General features: G+C 36.0%; 1 protein-coding gene across 2 annotated transcripts in view; it reads right to left on the bottom strand.

The window, feature by feature from the left end:
- Window positions 1–1,068: 1,068 nt before the first annotated feature.
- The window catches only part of LOC6044522 (mucin-5AC), a 145,331-nt gene continuing 129,551 nt past the window's right edge, over window positions 1,069–16,848 (bottom strand). The window contains exons 3-6 of one of the 2 annotated variants that reach the window (XM_038262560.1): window positions 7,908–8,015; window positions 7,684–7,834; window positions 7,494–7,618; window positions 1,069–3,490 (exon numbers count right to left, since the gene is read on the bottom strand). In XM_038262560.1, coding sequence (XP_038118488.1) covers window positions 1,646–3,490; window positions 7,494–7,618; window positions 7,684–7,834; window positions 7,908–8,015 — 2,229 coding nt within the window. In that variant the 3' untranslated portion in view covers window positions 1,069–1,645. The remainder of the gene's footprint in view (window positions 3,491–7,493; window positions 7,619–7,683; window positions 7,835–7,907; window positions 8,016–16,848) is intronic. The other variant, XM_038262561.1, reaches the window with a different exon arrangement.

The raw sequence follows: 16,848 nt of genomic DNA, 5'->3' as shown, positions 1-16,848 counted from the left end.
AATTTTAAGCCCTTTCCGATGCTACATAGGTTGACTTGTGAATTGTGGACCGGTTCGGATGCCGGCGGATTTTTCGACGACGTAATTCCGGGTTGGTACGAAATTCCAACGAAAAATCTATTCTATCGATACGACACCCCGAAAACGATGTTATACCCACTCCAGAATGTTTATTTAGCAGTCAAGGATGCCTATTTGGAGTTGGTTGACTGGATTTATGGTGATTTGTCAACAAATAACTTTATTTATGTAAATTTTTCGAAAGGTGTACAAACTTTTGTTGCACCTTTTTTATTTTCGTTATAGTATTTGTTATATAACTTTTTATAGAAATCATCTTTTCATGAGCTTTTTGTTGCATAATGTTCGGCATGAGTTTCTGAACAAAACGTAGTACTAGGTTTCTGTCAAACTTTAAGTTGTTACATGTTTCATCACAAAATGTGCAAAGTGCCCAAGGGGTGTAAATTCCTTTTTTAAATACTGTATACTAATTGTTTTGCAAGAAGTTTCCCTTAACGCCTATGATGTAGGCTTGAGTCGCAAAAATGGCCTACATGCTAAAATTGGCCATTACTGAAAGATGTGATTTTGTAAACAAAGAGCCTGTCCTGCTCAAGTCAGTAGATTTACATTGGAAGTGAGCAGCATACACTCTTTGTTTACAAACTCACATTGGCCCATTTACGTTGTTTTTGCTTGATTTTATTACACTAACCACAACTCGAACCACATCCTACCCAAAATCAATGCGTTTGGTACGGTAGGTCCACGTATCTATCTTCCGCTTTAGATTATTTGAAATGTATTCCGTTCTCAGAACCATCGCTGTGGTGCACACACCGCAGTAGGGCTGGCCGTTTTACCTTTGTAATACATTTTCGGATGTTCTTGGCTTTACCGCAATTACTTGGAGTGCTTGGGGCGTGATCAAACGAATCAAACACAGCTTTCATCGGATTTGCTACGTCTCTGTTAGATTAGATTAGACAATTCATGGCGATGAATGCAATAATGGCCCTAATGCAACAGGAGATTTCGGAATAATCAAACAAAAACACACATTGATTAATTTTTCACAATTTTCTTTCTCTTTCTCACTTTATTAACTTTCCACTAATTCCTCGTTATTTTCTTCCTTGTCATGGAACTCGCGCAATCTCACGAGTATTATTTTTTTAAATCGTGTAAATGTCTGTGTATGTACAAAAAAAGAGCTTCCGTCGTTAATCTCGCTCGTTCGCCGAGTGTTGTCGTTAGTTTTGTTCTTCTTCTTCTCACTTACTTGAAACTTCGGGACCATTCCGGAGACTGTCATGACCTCGAACTTACTTTTTTTAGAGGGGTTAGGTTTGAGGTTAGTAGGCTGCGCCAAAGTACGCAACCAAACTGTCAAACACTGTGGTTGTGGTTGCGTTCAGGAGATAGGGTGCTCGCGATCATGATCTGCGGAATGATCCTCACCGTGTAAACGCGTTTGCGGTCTTAACTCTAAACAACGAAATGCATTCGCATCGTGTGATTAGGGAGGGGTTTTGAGGGAGTTAGGATCAACAGAACAAACAGGGATTTCGGGACGAGTGTGCACCTTAGCTAGCTTACAAACAACAAATCTATTAGGTAGGAGGGAAAGGGGGGGGGGGGCTTATCTTCGGATTTTGACGCACGGCTCGCAGCTGTTGGGCCTGAGGAAGGCCGGATGACACTCGGGGCACTTGGCGTTCTCGCCGTACCAGGCCGTGCTGTCGTCGTCGCTGCGCGCGTACGCCGGGATCTTGATCTGGAAGGAGTTGACGGCGCCGTCGTGCTCGAACACGGTCCGGCGATCGCTGGGTTCGGCCTCGAGGGGAAAGGTAAAGTCCGGGATGGCGAGCTTGCGGCGCAGTTCCAGGTAGTTGTGGGTGGGGACGGCGGCGGCGATCTTGCGCTTGTTGATTGTCGAGGGTTCGGGGTTATTTTCGCCGAGGTTTCCCGTTTCGGAGGATATCGAGCGGGCGGTTTGGTTGTGCTCGCGCGTTGAGTCGGCGGATTCGGCGGGGTTGAGCTGGGTGAGGAGCTTCTCCTCGTCGGTGAGGGGAGCGTCCAGGGGTGGTTCCAGGCCGAAGGAGGGGATGGACCACTTCCACTGGTAGTAGATTGGTGGGCCCTTGGTGGTGGAGTCGTCGTAGTAGGTGTAGTCTTTCTTAGGGGGGAGGAGGTCGTTGGCCGGGGCTGGGACGCTGAACGGTCGCGGGATGGTGTCTTTGCGGACTTGGATGAGGGGCACTTCCTGGAGTTTGTCGATTCCGGAGGTGATCGGTCCGGCGGAGGGTTCGTTCGTGATGGGTTGCCGGGTGAAGACGGGTTGGCTGACGTAACGGGTCTTGATCTTGTCGTAATTGGCCACGTTCGGGAAGGGCGGTAGGATCTCGGTAGAGGGCACTGGGACGTTGGCCTGAGCCGCTACCGGAGGTCGCTGGATGGCGAATCGGTTCTCAAACAGGCCGGAAGTGGCAGCTGGAGCGTTGAACAGGATCGCGGTCGGAGGTCGGTTAGACTCGCGAGGATCTGACAATGTTCGGGGCTTGACAGTTGTCGTGGTCGTTGTCGTTACGATTCTCGGAGCAGCGGTAGTCGACGTCGTCAACCATGGCCGGAACGCCGATCCAGTTCGTGGTGCAAACTGCGCCGGGTTCGCCTTTGGCGGCTGCAAATCAAACAGAACCGGTTGCTTGACCTCGCCGGAACTCACAAACTGCTGACGAGTCGTTGTCGTAATCCAACTCGTTGGTCTGCTTGTCGTCGTCGTCGTCGTCACCGCTCTCGCCGTCGTACTCGTCGCCACCGTCGAAGTCGTCGTCGGCACCGTATTCCGGATGCTCTCGTTCCGCGTGAAAAAGTTCGAAAAGTCATAGTCTTTCCGATTTCCCTTCTTGTTAAAGTTCAAAATACTCTCAAACGGCTTAAACCCAGCCCCAAGCGACTCCTTACTCCCCCCAGCCGCCACTTCCTTCTTGCTAATCTCCTCCGGCGTGTACGGTGGCTCGTACCGAATCGACGGAACCTTAACCGTCCGGTTCTCAAACCTCACCGGCGTGTTCCGGCTCTCGTCGCGCGTTTCACCCTGCTCCGTGCCCCCCACCACAACCTCTCTCCGCCCGTTGATCTTGTTGCTCTGAAGCTCCTCCTCCTCGGCGTTCAGCGGAATCGACGTACTAGCTGGGGACACCGTCTTCTGACCTTCGTCCTCGTCCTCCTTGGCGTACCGGGTGCTCCAGTGGATTGGCAGCCCGTGGTTGCTGGCACTTTCCTCGAAGATCTCCGGCGCTTGCGGTGCCTGTGGTGGTGGAGGGGGGAGGGTGGCTTGAGTGGGGGTTGTCTTTGGTGGGCTGCCCTTGGAGGCGGTGGGTGGGGCTTTTGCGTGAGGGTGATTCTTGCGGGAGGAGGTGAAACTCGATGAGCCGCCGCCGCGCCCGTTGCTGATGGTGTTTTGAGGGGCGGGAGTGTTGGTCTGGAATGGATGGGTGAAATGATGAGATTTAGTATTCAATTTTGACAAGAATAATGTTTTATATCGGCATAATTGTCCCGGGTCCCTAATCGCTCTATATGTCCCTAATAATCCCAGATAGCAGTTTATTACACTTGCAACCCTTTTGCTACACAACAGTGTAACAAACCACAAGATTGGAAGATTGGCTAAGTCAGAATCTTTAAAGTGACATGGGAGAACTATTCAACTAAACAAAATCAAAGAAAATGTCACTGGTGTTTAATGGATCAACTCATCACTGAAAATCAGTCTAACAATTACTTATATTTATACATATCTTCACCTAAAAATTTAACGCTTATTCGTTTAATCGATCAAAATATGATAAGAACGAATCGAACAATAAAGTGCAAAATCCTTTTTGAAAAATAATAATAAAAATTTAAATGAAAATTGTCAGAAGAATATATCCATTTTCGGCACACTGGGCATTTCTACCATTTCTCATTACTTTTGCAGTTTTTTGCTGTCTAAACACTAATGCACAGTGGTCCAGATTGCAAAATTAAGTGGAAAATGGATTTTCCGAAAAATGGTAAAGATTTGGAGCTTTGGTGTCTTCAGAAGAGTTGTTGCAAATGGAAAGTGGCAACTTTTGGTTTGGTTGTAAATTAGGGTGGTTCACTATTAGGGTGATTTTGAAAATCCAACTTTTCAGGAATATTTTTGGGATTTTTTTGTATTCAAAAAAGTTGTTGGGCTAGCCAATCCAAGCAACTTTGTCGAAGACACCAAAATTTTACCTCGTAATCTACCGATAGTTTTACATGGAAACTCAAAATATGATCAAAAATCGATTTTTTGACAATTTGGGTCAATTCTGATGGCAGATTCTGATTCAGCGGGAAAATCTACATGGAAAAACATATATTTTTACAATTATAGAATTTTGTTAGGGTGGTCATTAGGGTGGGTACGTTTTTCAAAAAGTTCTCGGATCAAGTTTTAGTATGGTTCCGCTTGTAGGGCATGCCCATAGGGACTTTCATGCCAAATATCAGCTCATTTGGTTCCGTCAGGCAGCTACCACGTGGTTGAAATTTTTGCAAAAAAATACAAATTTGCTATGCAAAGATTCTGAATTAAATAATATCAGGATTGCTCGAAATGATCATTTTCTAGTTAAAAGAAGGTTTGCAATTGAATATTCCAGCCGTTTCTCACCCACGTGGTAGCTGCCTGACGTATGGCGTCGCGGTGTTCATCAAACTATCATAGCATGCTAAGGAAAATTTGATGCTTTTTTCAGGGAAAACCGTTGATTCCGGAGACATCGAATTGTTTGCCGATGCGCCAGGTCTAGGGACAACGAATCCATATGCTCTCTTCGGGAAAAGTGTTCTCCAGACCATTCCCCTTAGGCCTGACCATACCAGAAGTTGGCGCGTTATTTACCCAGACCTGTAGGAGCGTTTGAACAAAAAGTTCCAATTTCCCATAGTAATTCCCATGTAAACTTTAACCCTGATGCGCGCAGCCAGTTTACAACCAAATGAGCTGATATTTGGCATGAAAGTCTATATGGGCATGCCCTACAAGGGAAACCATACTAAAACTTGATCCGAGAACTTTTTGAAAAACGTATCCACCCTAGTGATCATCCTTGGAAAGTAGACTTTTTCAAATGAAGATATCTCGAGTTTACAGAAAAACACCCCTGAGATTTTTTCAGCGCTTGTAGTGCTAGATCTCCTATTTCAAATGCAACCTGGTGCTTTTAAATTTGGCTTGCGCCTTTTCGAGATATAAAAGTTTTAAATTTGCATTTTTTTTTACATTAAAATGGCTGTAACTTTAACTTTTTTTAAGTCAAAATTAAGCTGTCAAAAAATAAAAATGTTTGATTTTTGAAGCTGTAAAAGTGCCCCGAAAATCACTTTTCTCTAAAACTTAACCCGGAATTTCTACGTTCAAAAAACTGATTTTTGAAGGTTTTTTCAGATGCTATTTATAAATTTGGTCGTAGAAGGAGTAGATTACGAGATAACATTTTTATTGTCTTCGAAAAAGTTGCTTGAATTGGCTAGCACAACAACTTTTTAGAAGACAAAAAAAATCCCAAAAATATTCCTGGAAGTAATAGTGAACCACCCCAATTGTCAACCAAACCAAAAGTTGCCACTTTCTTTTTGCAACAACTCTTCTGAAGACACCAAAGCTCCAAAACTTCACAATTTTTTCGGAAAATCAATTTTTCACTTAATTTGCGATCTGGACCACTGAATTCGGCCCGAAAAATCAAGGGGCAAATCAATTAAAAATGCACTTCCTGCGTTAAGAATCGTGTTTAACATGCTTGGGTTGATTTTTTTTTAAATTTTGGTAAGGGTCATGATCATCATCAGAAATAACAATGCTATCAGTTTATTGAATGATATCATTTGAACTAAAAAAATAATTTGAATAATCGTTTTTGGCCGTGTAACATTAAAAAAAAGAAATTAAAAGTACTCAAATTTCCATAACTTGCAATATGGGTATCAAACGAAGCGAAATTTTGAATGCAATTTCAATTTATTCAAGTGTTTTTGTAAAGTACTGAAATTTTCACAAATCACCGTTTTTTTTTCTTTACAACATACACTTTTTTTTTATTTGGGTATCAAACGTAGCAAAATTTTGCATATATTTTATTTGATTAAAGTTTGATTTTTGTTAAATATTAAAAATTCCACAAAATAGCATATTTTTGAAATGCCGTGTTTTAAATCAAAATTTGAGTAATTTAGAAAAAAAATGCATACCGTAATTTACTATTTTACAAACAAAGCTCAATAAAAAACAAATTTTCAATTCGTTTGATAGCCATATAGCAAATTATGAAAACTCGAATATTTTCGAAGAATAAGGTATTTTGTGATTTTTTTGTTATTTACAAACATTACTAAATGAAAGTGAATATTCATGTAGTGAATAAGGAAAATTATAGTATTTTCGGAAAAATAATATTTTGTGAAAATTTCAGTATTTTACAAAACTAACTCTAATAAAGTGAAAATGCCAACAACATTTTCTCATTTTGGCAAACAATGAAAATTGGAGTACTTTTCAAAAATACGATATTTTGTGATTTTTTTAGTATTTTATATATTTTTTTAATAAAGTGAAGATTCATATTAAATTCCACTTCTTTTGGGAATTGCGAATTTTTAAAATTTGAGCATTTTCGAAAAATACGGTATTTCGTTATTTTTTTGAGTATATAATTTTTATGACTATATAATAAAAAAAAAATATAACCATAGTGAAATCTTTGATAATTAAACATTCTTCGGTTTTATTAAGTCGATTTCAGAAAAAGATAAGAAATGAATTATCTTGGAATTATCGTTCATTATCATCGACAAGATTTTCGCCGATAGAGTTATCGAAATAACGAACCAGATATTTTAATCATTAACAACTTTGATGCAGGCATACACAGAAAAAAAGTTGAATTTTGGAAGGTTTGGTTGATTTTTTAATTAATTGTATTTCAAAAATGTGTGAAAATGTGAACCTAATGAAAATTCATCAGAAACTGATGAAAATTCACCAATTCCTGCTGTAATATTACAGATTTTTTGACACAAAATCTGTCATAATTTCCTGATGAATACTACCATCATTTTTTTCTGTTTACTTTTCAACATATTATTTGTATTTTTCTAATTAAAAGCTTAAAAGGTACTAACTTATTTTGTTGAAAGATCAAAAACCATAGATTTTTTTTTGGTTATAAACGAACTTATTAAATTTTCTTTGAAGTTTTTTATGAACTATTTTAACCTTCTAATGTTCATTTTTTTTCTGTGATCAGGAGCAAAAAATTCTACCAACCCTAAAATTTTCTTTTAATTTTAATGGTTCTTTTTTCCAATGCTTTTTAAATATCAAAATTGGTTGAAAATGTATTTTTGCCGAATTTTCAGATAGAACCCCGTCTAAATTCGAGGTTGGGTTGTAGAGGGTTAACACTCACCTTGATAAAGTTGTACATTATCGGCTCTCCGGCGAAGCTCGCCGAGTAAGGACTGTCCAGCAGATCCGGTCGCGGTGTCCGAACCTCATTCTCATCCTCCGGAACGAACGGCTTATCGCGTTGTCCTAGAAACAAAAACAATCAAAAGATATTAAAAGATTCACTCAACTAATCCCGTGACGTTTGATACCAATCAGCAGGTTGGCCGCGTAGTTGCCTTCCGCCTTGGAGCAGTTGACCATGTACCAGTGGTCACAGATGAGCATCCGCTGCTGGAACAGGGTCGTATTTGGGCAAGCATAGCTAAACTGCCGTCCCAGCCCATCGCACATGTGGTAAATCTGGAAGGAGTTTTGAGAAATAATAAAAATTTAATTAAAATTTTCTAATCTTACCAATCTAGTCAACTCATACCTGGCAGCCAGTTTCCACATCGGCGTAGTAGCCGGCGGCCCGGCCACTGCAGGAGAAGCTCGTCTTGGCAGCGAACTTGAACGAGCCATCGTTCAGCACCTGCGGTTTCTGTGCGGACAAAGAAAAACGAAGAAGAAAAACAACGTTATTAGCGGTCCGTAAATAAACCATAACTAAATGGGAACTTAAGCCCGCTTAGTCGACGTCGGTAGCTGATTAGTCTCAGGTGACAAATTGTGAAAAATTGTCGGTTTTTCTCACCCTGTGGAAATATGTGAAACCGAATCCACCCAGTTGTGGAGATGTTTTTCTCAAGTTACGCAGAAATTAGGTTTACTTGTTTTTTTGTATTGCTTAGCTTTGCTTAAAACTGTTTCAAATTCGAATATATAATCTCTTTTTATAGGGATGTGAGGGTTTATTAAATATTAAGAAAACGTTGAAAAAAATTGGTCCAATATGAATGCACAATTAATAGGTAAGTATAGTACACTTTGGATAATCGAATCACGATAAAAAATCGTTGTCTTATTTTTGACTATCGAGCTTAACAATGAATTAATTATTTAGAATTTTTAAATTCAAGATGGCTACCGAAATGGCGTTAATACCATATTGAAAAAATACATTTTTAAAATATTTGAATTTTACTAGAATTGATTTCGAATTTGATGTCAAAAGGGAGAAAAAAACACAAAACATCGTCAGAAAAAATACGGAAAAAATACTTTTCGATTTTTTTTATCAATTACCGTCAGTAGGGGTGACTATGGGTGAAAAAACGATACACCTTTCATAATTTCTTAATAACAAAAACAATTTAAATAACATCAAAATCTTTAACGTAGATTTGTTGTTAGATAGTTTACTAACATTTTCTCAAAATATGGTATATTTTGATGAACACTACCTTAAATGCTAATAGTTTGCAAATTGACCCAATGTCACCCCCTCTAAGGGGAGGGATGCCAAATTTAATGATATGGTAAAAACGAATCAACCAACAGTGTTTCTTGATCGAGGGAATCGAATTGACATGCTACAATAATTGAAGTGGAGATTTTCAAACATTTGGGTAGTTTTCGAGCAATTCCAATAAAAATATTAGAAAAATGATTTTTCGAGAGGTCATTTTTGGCCAAAAACGTACCTCAATTTTAGACAGCTGCTTAAATTGAGGTTTTTGTTCTAGGAACGAGATTTTTTCAGCGAAGTCATCTTAAGATGTCCCCTACCCAACCCTTTTAGCAGAATTCAGTTTCATTGGGAAGAATCTAAGAAATGGTAAAATCCGTAAAAAATCACTTTGACCCAATCTCACCCCCCAGACCCAATGTCACCCCCACTGACGGTACTTTTTATCGTTTAAAGTTAAATTTCCTGAAGTTTTTTTTTATTTTCTATTTTTATAAGAAATAAAAAAGGAAATATTTTGCGCTACATTGAACATAGTCATACAAAAGTTTTTGTCAATTTAAAAATGATTCTTGAAGGAATAGCACCCCGGCAGATAATATTTAAAAGGTTGACAAAATGTCCTTAATTGATTGGATTTTCTCTTCGAAAAATTAACGCTAGTCAAATTTCCACTCTTTCTAATCTAATCTAATACTAGCGCAGCCAACCTTTCGGAAGCATCGTGCTTAATTTAGGGGTGATCACTTCCAACATCCTTCTCTTCCGAACGGCCAGCCTAATGCATAAAGTTTATCGCAATGATGGTTTGAAGTTGAGATTGTGTTTATTTGTTTTCAAAAGCTATACGCTTTGTTTTTTTTTTTAATTTTCTGCTCTTTTCAACAAATATGACCAAGATTTGTTTAGAAGAGGTTTTAAAAGAGCTGAAGCTCTTACATTGGTTACACAGTAAAAAATCATGGTAATATTACAACTGGGAAGGGGTACATCTTTTATGTCAGGAAAAATGTGTAATTTTACATCTGAAAATGTGTAGTTAACAACTCTTCTGCTATAATGCCACTTTTTCAGTCTAAATTGAGGTAAAATTACATCTTAATTGAGGTAGTATTTAACCTTTCAAAATTACACTTTCGACAAGTACATAATTTTTTACAGTGTATTTTCAAATGCTAGGATTGATTTTGAAATTTTGAACTAAACGTTCATCAAATTACTCATTTTTCAAATGGTGCACTTTATTAACACAAATATCAGATAACAATTTAGATTAGCACTTTAAAATCGTTTATGAAATTGTGTATGACCATGACTTTGATATTTTTCAAAAAGGCACCTCCAACAAAAGACTTACCATTATTGGAGTGTTTTAGAGTGTCATCTTTTTAATGTCCACATGAAAAATTGGAAAATATATTATAAAAGAGAAGCATTCTAAAAAAATCGAAACGATGAGAAATTTTCGATCATTCATCTTTTTTGTTTTTCGCCAAGCTGGTTGATGACTGATGAGGTAAAGCCATCTGAAGATTTTTTTCTCATAATTTTTCTTTTGTCTGGAAAAATTAATGCAATATTCATTATATGTAATACTGCAATTCCCATTAACTTGTACTTCGCACTAAATTTTTGTTCTCGCACGCACTGTTACCACTTGTAAACTGGCTTGGCTAAAAAGTTAGTTATGTACTTGAAAACACAATTTAGGTTTTCTTTATTTTTGGGTAAATTCAGGGGAACCGTGGTCTAGGGGTAAGCGTGGTTACCTCTCACCCAGTCGGCCTGGGTTCGATCCCAGAAGGTCCCGGTGGCATTTTTCGAGACGAGATTTGTCTGAGCACGCCTTCCGTCGGACAGGGAAGTATATGGGTCATTCCAGGTCAACTGAGTACACTTTTGGACTCGACCTTCACCGACTTGGACCAAAGTTGGAGAAAACGTTCATCTATTGATAGTTAACAGAAATCCCATGTTTGGTGCTGATTGGACCATCTCTCTATTTTTGGCAATTTTCTAAAAAACTTTTTTTTCTTTAAATCATAACTTTGCAACTATTTGAGCAAAAGACTTTCTACAGGTTGCATTTTATAGAAAATTGTCCAAGGAGTTCGATAAAACTAAAATTTTAACCCTTAAATGCCCACTTATATTATATTTTAACGTTTTAGGTATAAAAATTCAGTTTTGACCAATTGCTTATATTTTTATTTGTTTTATTTTATCACCATCGTGTTCCCCGGACAATTTTACATAATAATCAATGTAGACTTTAAACTAAAATGAACTATTGGCGAGATACAGTGATTTTACTGAAAAAAGTTTGATTTGAACATTATTTCGAATTTCGAAAAACGGAATGCATTTTCTGATTTTTGGGCAATTTTCCAGTAGGATAAAGTAAAATAAGTTTGTAAATAATAAATATTATGTGTATTTCTTTAAATAATTATAATTCAAAATAAATAGATAAATTCAAATTCATAGGCATTTCGAACAACACAAATTTTGTATAAATTGTGAAAACTTTTGATAAACCAAACTAGTTTTAACGAGCTTCAGGCAAATTTTGTCTTTTTTACAACTTAACCTAAAATTTACATATTCCTTGCAACTTTTTCTTTTCTATTCATCACTTGGTATCAGAAGGTTTTTTTAAAGCAAATAAACTAGGGAAAATTTAACCATAAAACCTAGTAAGATCTAAGCTTGAGAGCAAACTGATTAGAACATATTTTCTGACGTTTATTTTTCATATAAGTAATGAAAGTATGGACTCAATTAACAAATTGAGTATTGTACTAATACTTGACAAATACGGTTTGAAAAGTTCATTGCTTTTCCTCTTTAAAAAAATACCAACATGCTCATCATTATCACACGAAATCGTCAATGCGCCACTATTAGTAATTAAAAATGCACTTTGATGGGGAGCCCCCTGCTGAGGCTGCATCGTTGACCAGAGGCAGATTAGATGGTCACCACAGACTTGCTATTTGCTGGCCAGTCGACCTTGCCTCGATGTCGATGGAAGATGCTGGGGCTGATGATGATGTAAACAACTGCACTTGGAAGTGATTCACAGCCGCCGCCGGTGAGTTATGACCGGTTGATGATAAGTGAACAAGTCGGGGCGTGTGCAACAAGGTTTAATTAAGGTGGAGAATACTTTTTTTTTTTTACGCGAGAAGAAAAAATAAATTAAATGATTTGAAACAAAGTGATGTTTATATTTAACTTTCAAGCAATAAAACAGAGCAGCTTTCACGACCTTGACAAAGCTTTTACCTTCCGTTTTGACGCCACTTTCAACACGTTTTCCCCCTTCAACCACAAAACTTTTGTTTCGCGTTTTCTTCTAGGATCGTGATTTGAATAGTAGAGCTGAATGAATAAAAAATGAAGCTCGTGACAAGAAATTGAAGCAGCGAACCGTCCAACACCTCAAGTTCAAATAACTGCATCAGCAACTTCAAGGCCAAACGGCGCTCCACTGCCGAGCTTTAATTAGCTGGAAACTATTACAAAGGTGAGTGAGATGCTATCTCAGCGTAGCACAGATTTATGAATTCAAAGCTTTTTTTGCACCGAGCTCTGTGAGTTCAAACTTCGCCATGAATGCCTCATTCATTCAAATTGGAGCACTTCTCGCGCACGTTTTTATCGCACTTCCTGATCTCTTCCCCTGCCTCATGCTTGCAAGATTAGAGACAGAACCTTAATAAAACTAACATGTTTATTGTAAGAGAGTCGTTTTCTTTGGACTTGTGTTGAATGGAGGCGTGAAAACTCGTCGCGTGCAGTTTGCGGTTCACCAACAAACGGTTTAGAGATCATGGGAATCGGTGAACCATGCTCTGTGAGTGCCACCGCTAAGAGGTCAGATTATGATTGTATGCTCGCAGAACTCTGGCGCACAGTGGGTGGAATTACTGAAATAGATTTATGAAAAAATGAGAGATCATTTTCATAAAAAATGTTTCTACAAAATACAAAAGATTAGTATCTCCTATTTTCTAACTATCCCCAACCTTCAGTAGATTTACTCGATTCATTAAGCACCCGTAAACTCTGTTCCCAACTACAAATTAATCAGCTGTTGAAAGGTAGTCTCAGCTTAGGATAGTAACTTCAAACAAGTAATGCTAAAACAACGAAATAAATTAAATGAAATGAAGAAGATAAGTACCGTAAACCGGGGTGACTTTGAAAGGATTTCAATTTGTTTTTGGAATATTTTCCAACAGGTAAGGTTTTTCACAAGATCATTATTTTTAAAACATGTACTGGGGTAGGCCACACAAAGTCCATGCACTATTTTGGAAAAAAAAGTTTTTTCAATAGTGTTCAGAAAAATAATTACGTTCAAAAATCTTAGTTGTAATACCGGGGTGACTTTGATAATCATAGTTTTTTTTTTGTTAAAATCATTTTTAAGATGTTCAAACTTTATTTGTACGTTAAATTTACCATCACTAAAGTAGCTGATAAAGTTTTTATGAAAAAAATCAATGTTTATATTTAGTTAACTATGTTTATAAGCTTTTTAACAAAATAAATATAAATTTCAGGTAAAATTGTTAAAAAGTCAGAATTTTGCCTGAAATTTGTTACAACTAGTTTTGTTTATAAAATAATCGATTTATAATGCATTTTATATTGAATTTGAAGCACGAATCACAAGTTTTCACATTTTACATGAAATTTGTTCAACTGTAATTGCTTATAAACTTGAAGATTGTTTTAACTTGTGTTTCAAAAACACATATTATTTAGTATTTACAAACTTATTTAACTTTCTCCTAGTGGAAAATTATCCAAGGAATCCGAAAATGCATTCCGTTTCCCGATTCAAAATCATGTTCATTGAGAAAATCATGACACTTTGAGAAGTTTAAAATAATGACTTTCATCAACATTTTCTTAACTATAGTTAATTAACTTTTTGAACTTTTCAAAATTTTATGAAAAGTTCTTCTTGAGGTACTTCGAACACTTCTCTACCACAGTCTGTATGATTCTAAACCATTCCGTAAGTATTTTAATTGTACTGTTCATTTTGCGGAAAAATCGCGAACCTATCAAAGTCACCCCAGCTATCAAAGTCACCCCGTTTTACGGTATAGCATTACCTGCAGTTGCTACTTCATTATTGATCAGGACCTCCAAAATTGTTACATAGAACACAGATGAAAAATAGAAACCAATCATCAACACTTCGCAACATTTAAAAGCACCTATCATTTTAATCAATACCGGCGCTGGCCACTACCTGTGGTTAGATCACGGGAAAGTGGTAAGGAATGTTAGATACTTGCGTGGTAGAGACCACTTAAGCGGCTGCGTCTCTGGAAGAAGAATCATTTGTTGATTTTATTTTGTTTGTCCTGTAAAATTCACCGTTAAAATTTTTGTTGTTGTTTAGGAAAGTGTTAAGTTTTTCAGGGTAGTTTTTTTGTTATTTTCTAATTTTAAAAATGATTTTGCAATGCTGGAAAAAAAACATGAATGTTTCATGAATACAATGTGTAAAAAACAAGACATTTTCAAAGGAACAATTCCGTTCTAAATCTTTCTTAAATTCTTAGCGATTATAAAGTTTGTAATCTTGATTTGATTAAAACTTTGTCCATCGATTTCTAATGCTCAAATAAGCCTTTCATAAAAGTGTACACACAAACTTGAAGGCTGTCATTAAAAAATACTTTAAAAACATTGAAACCCCTGTATCTTGGGAAGGAATTTTCTAATCAATTTGGTATCTTCAGCCAAAATTAGGCTATGGTTCGGCTTAGTGTTTTTTTGTCAAGTTCAACATTTGCAATTTTTAAGGAAACCATAATTTTATATCACTCAATTTAACGGAAATTATACGAATTGTAGAAATGTAAAAAAACCTTGCAACTCTTATAATAACATTACAGATATTGCTTTCATATAATTTTTCAACTAATTATACATTTTCATCACCACTTGCCAACGTGACAGAAAGAATGTTTTTGATATGGAATTATCAATCAAATAGAACTTAAGGTAACTATGTGTTTTCGAATTTGTGAACATTGAAATGTTTCCAAAATCGTCAATAATTTTATTGATGTTGAACAACAATGCTGTTGATTTTGGAAATATTTACAACGAAATTGATATAAATGTTGACCATTATGAAAAAATTTAAATGGTTAAAAATTTGACAATAGAGCAGTTCTCTAGGATTTCGGTCATTCGATTTTTTTTTTGTATTTTTTAATCCGGTTGAAACTTTTTTGGTGCCATTTTGCATCATTAGTTTGTCCATATAATTTTCCATACAAATTTGGCAGCTGTCCATACAAAAATGATGTATGAAAATTCAAAAATCTGTATCTTTTGAAGGATTTTTTTGTAGGTATGGATATGGACTACACTGGAAAAAAATGATACACGGTAAAAAAATTTGGTGATTTTTTATTTAACTTTTTATCACTAAAACTTGATTTGCAAAAAAACACTATTTTTATTTTTTTTAATTTTTTGATATGTTTTAGAGGACATAAAATGTCAACTTTTCAGAAATTTCCAAGTTATGCAAAACATCATTGAGATAAAGACAAGACTAACATTTCAAAAGGGCCAAACATTCAATTTTACGCCCTTTTATAATGTTAGTCTTGTTTTGAAAATTTTGAAAATATTGTTTTCGGAAAGATTGGAAAATTTTACAAATTTTTCATACATTAACATTGAAAATCGGACCATTAGTTGCTGAGATATCGACATTGAAAAATGGTGGGCTGTTTGGGTTAGACTTAGAAAACATCAATTTTCCTGTTTTTAAACCTTTGCATTGCAATATCTCAGCAACTAAAGGTCGTATCAACAAAGTCTGAAGAAGCAAAATATAGAGAATTTTCTCAGCTTTTCAAAAATAGTTTTTTGAAAAGTGGGCAAACATGTGCACTAATTTAAAAAAATGAAAAACTTCGACTATTTTCAAAAAAGTCACCTAAAAATGGATTTAACATGAAAACGGTGCATTTTATCAAAATTTCACTACAGTTCTTTTTGATTGCAAATTTGATTTTACATCGAAAAATTATGTTGAAAAATTTTTGAGACCAATATTTCGATTTTTTGAAAAAATCTGTATTGATTCAAAAATTCATAACTCGCTCAATGATTTTTTGCACAACCTGGAAATTTCTGAAAAGTTGGCATTTTATGTCCTCTAAAACATATCAAAAAATGAAAAAAATTAAAAATAGTGTTTTTTTGCAAATCAAGTTTTAGTGACAAAAAGTTAAATAAAAAATCACCAATTTTTTTTACCGTGTCTCATTTTTTTCCAGTGAAGTCCATATCCATACCTACAACTTTGCCCAGGACACCAAATCGATCAAAAAAACCTTCAAAAGATACAGATTTTTGAATTTTCATACATCATTTTTGTATGGACAGCTGCCAAATTTGTATGGAAAATTATATGGACAAACTAATGATGCAAAATGGCTTCTTTGAGCATACCAAAGGCACCAAAAAAGTTTCAGCCGGATTAAAAAATACAAAAATTTAAATTGAAGAAAAAAGACCAATTTCGTAGAGAATTGCTCAATAAAGAATAATCGGATTTGCTGCCTCAATTTCTGATTTTGCTTTAGAGTGAAATTATAAACCTGACTTAAAAATAGACTTAGAAATACGTTTTGTTTAATCCAAATCAAAACAAGATTTCACATTTTTGTGAAGCCAAAATGGCTCGATATAACTCGACATTTTTTTTTCAGTTTGGTATTATTAGTGAATAATCATGTTACAATTAGTTCCTTCGCAATACATAACAGTGTTTTGGAGTCCCTTTCAGCAGTGTGTTAAATCTCAATCCATTTTGGAATGATTATTGCTTATGACTAAGAGATTATCAAGAGTAAGAAAAAAGATTAGAAAAAAACTTTTACATTTTAAAATAATATAAAAGCATAAAAAACAAAAACTTAAGTTTCAAACACAACTTTCTAAATTTAAATGCAAAAAATATCATGAAATACTT

Source organism: Culex quinquefasciatus, chromosome 3 (genome assembly GCF_015732765.1).
Source record: "Culex quinquefasciatus strain JHB chromosome 3, VPISU_Cqui_1.0_pri_paternal, whole genome shotgun sequence".
NCBI lineage: Eukaryota > Metazoa > Arthropoda > Insecta > Diptera > Culicidae > Culex > Culex quinquefasciatus.
Note: the sequence above shows the minus strand (reverse complement) of the source record. Positions and strands in the feature narration are given on the sequence as shown.